General features: G+C 57.0%; 1 protein-coding gene across 1 annotated transcript in view; it reads left to right on the top strand.

Annotated features, from left to right (window-relative positions):
- The window catches only part of NRBP1 (nuclear receptor binding protein 1), a gene marked incomplete at both ends in the record, with an annotated part of 17,741 nt that extends 16,339 nt beyond the window's left edge, over positions 1–1,402 (top strand). The window contains 3 exons of the mRNA XM_010140317.1: positions 730–828; positions 905–1,037; positions 1,300–1,402. Of these exons, the coding sequence (XP_010138619.1) occupies positions 730–828; positions 905–1,037; positions 1,300–1,402 (335 nt within the window). The remainder of the gene's footprint in view (positions 1–729; positions 829–904; positions 1,038–1,299) is intronic.
- Between the last annotated feature and the right edge of the window lie 1,245 nt (positions 1,403–2,647).

Consider the following 2,647-nt stretch of genomic DNA (forward strand, 5'->3'; position numbering starts at 1 on the left):
AGGACCCAGTCTGTACCTGCTCCAGGCTGGCCTGTCCCCACCCAGTACAGGTGCTGGCTGCAGTCGGTGTGAGCCTGACGTACCCGATGTGAGCAGCTCAGAGGTTCCTCTGTCTTCACAGTCGGTGGGCCCCAGTCTAGAGATGGGAGTTGTTGGCAGAGTGTTCTGGGGAGGATTGCCAGCACCCAGAATTCTCAACCCCTGCGGCCCATCCTGAAAGGGAAGCAGGAACAGGACTGTGGAAACACACACCCTGTAGGAACCAAAACTTGAGCTGAATCAGAGTCATTGAGTCCTTTGGGTTGGAAGGGATCTTTAAAGGTCATCCAAATCCCCAAACCTTAAGGTTCTCTGGATGCTTTTTCCAGCCTTTCCTTGGGAGCTGCTGTGTGTGCTGGTGGTGCAGAGCTGCTCAGGCAGCCACTGCCAGAGTGACAGTGGTCCAGTTACTGCTTCATTAGAGAATGGCCATTAGCAAGGAGGAGTACAGGCCGGTGAATCACGAGGCTCAGAAAGGAGATGTTTGCTGTGCTGGCTGGTGCTGGTGGAGTTCTGGGGTCTCCCTGGCAGTCTGTTGGAGACAAGCCATCATAACGAGGCAGCTTCTCTGCCTCCACAGACTGTGACCTTACACAGCACCAAACCACCTGGCTGTTACAATCCCGCATGTGGCAGAGGCCTCCTCGAGCTCTGCTCACAGGAGCCTGACATGCTGCTTTGTGTTTGCAGATGGCGGTGCTGGAAATCCAGGGCAATGGCGAGTCGTCGTATGTGCCACAGGAGGCCATCAACAGTGCCATCCAGCTGCTGGAGGACCCGCTGCAGAGGGTGTGTGAGCAGGCAAGGGGCTGCCCTGCAGCCGCCCTGGCCGTGCCCATGGGCTTATGCAGCTTTTGCCTTCCAGGAGTTCATTCAGAAGTGTCTAGAACAGGACCCTGGCAAGCGCCCCACAGCCCGGGAGCTCCTCTTCCACCAGGCACTGTTTGAGGTGCCCTCACTGAAGCTGCTTGCTGCTCACTGCATCGTCGGACACCAGCGTGAGTATGGCACACCGGGGTGCTGCACCTCTCCTTCAGAAACAAAGCTGGGAGCCACTGCCTTCACGCTGTGCAAGACAGGCAGGGACCAGGGCCTGCAGAAGGGAGCTGAGCTTGGGGACGGTGGTGACCAGCCTGCTGCAAGCAGTGCGGGAGGTCTACAGCCTGAAGCTTCTGGGGTTTTATTGCATTCCTTTGGCTGGGAAGGAGTTGCTGTTGTTCTAACTGGGTTGTTTTTTGGGTGGGGGTTTTTTTTTGATAGATATGATTCCTGAAAATGCTTTAGAAGAAATGACCAAAAACCTTGACATGAGCGCGGTGCTGGCAGAGATCAATCATGAGGACCGGGAAGGAGTCAAGATGATGTGAGTACCCTGTGGGGTGCATGGCAGGGGCTGCCTGGCTGTGTGTGGAGCAGATGCCAGGCCCTGGGGCAAGCGCTGTGGGATCGGTGCTCCGGGATCAGCGCTCCTTCAAGATCGTGTTGGTTTTTCCCCATTAACTGGGAAACAAACGGGAGCCGATGGGTGCTGCTGGCCCAGGAGCAGTCGCTCTCTGGGTACAGAGTTCCTTGGGGGGGTGACTCCTGGGTGGGAGCTGCCCTTCCTCCCCTCTTCTCTGGAGATTCCCTGCAGCTGGGACAGGATTGTCCCCCGATGGAGGCGGGGACTGGCTGAACGCTCTGGGGAAGGGCCTGGAGCAGTGACAGGCTTGTTGAACGGAGCCCAGCCTCTTGGAGAAGTGGCTCCTTGGTGTTCTCCTGATGGAGCAGCTTGTTCTGTCTGTGCAAAGGGAAGGGCTGTTCACTTCAGCTCCAGAGGCACCTCCTTCAGCGGCCGTAATGCACGTGGAGCAAGTGGAGCGTGACGTGTGGGTAACAGAACCTCAGCTGGTGAGGAGCGAGGTGTGGACATGTATCTCCAGGTGCTTCCAGGGCAGCCCAGCCTTCTGGGGAGCTCAGGCTGCTGACAAAAGCAATCAGGATGTCAAGGGAAAAAGCCCTGTTCATTGTGAGCCATATGGACCTTCCTGAACATCGATGTTCTGACCTGCACAGCATGCGCAAATAATAGCTCTGAACTCCCTTGGCAGCGTGTTTTGTTAATGAAAGGTTCAGAACAGAAGATAGAGAGTGATCAGCCCAAGCTGGGTGGGAGAGGTTCTTCTCATACTGCACTTGGTCTGCAGAGTGTTGGCTGTCTGCCAGGTGCCAGCCAGGGACTTGCTTTTTGGGGGTGCAGTGTCTCAGAGGAGCTGGAGGAGGGAGCAGACAGCGTGGTGATGGCTCAGGATGTCAGCGAGCAGCGCTCAGAGTGCCATACTCAGCACTCCGGGTTCCATACAAACAGAGCTGCTGGAAAGAACGGGAAATGCTTCTGAGAACAGCCACTGTGCCAGCGGGTGGGGAGTAGCAGGAGTGGTGCGAGCGGGAGAGGGCTGAAGGGGGTCTGGGGAGGGAGACAGCTGACACCAGAGCTGAGGGAACAGCAGAGTGCCAGGGGGATCATGCAGGATTTGAGCAGCTGGCATGACGGCTGGTCTGTCACATTCCTCAAAGCACTCTCGCGCAGTGGACGGGCAGCGCTGGCTGGCTGAAGCTGTCGTTGCAG

Source organism: Buceros rhinoceros, unplaced genomic scaffold (genome assembly GCF_000710305.1).
Source record: "Buceros rhinoceros silvestris isolate BGI_N320 unplaced genomic scaffold, ASM71030v1 scaffold23567, whole genome shotgun sequence".
In the NCBI taxonomy this organism is placed as follows: Eukaryota; Metazoa; Chordata; class Aves; order Bucerotiformes; family Bucerotidae; genus Buceros; species Buceros rhinoceros.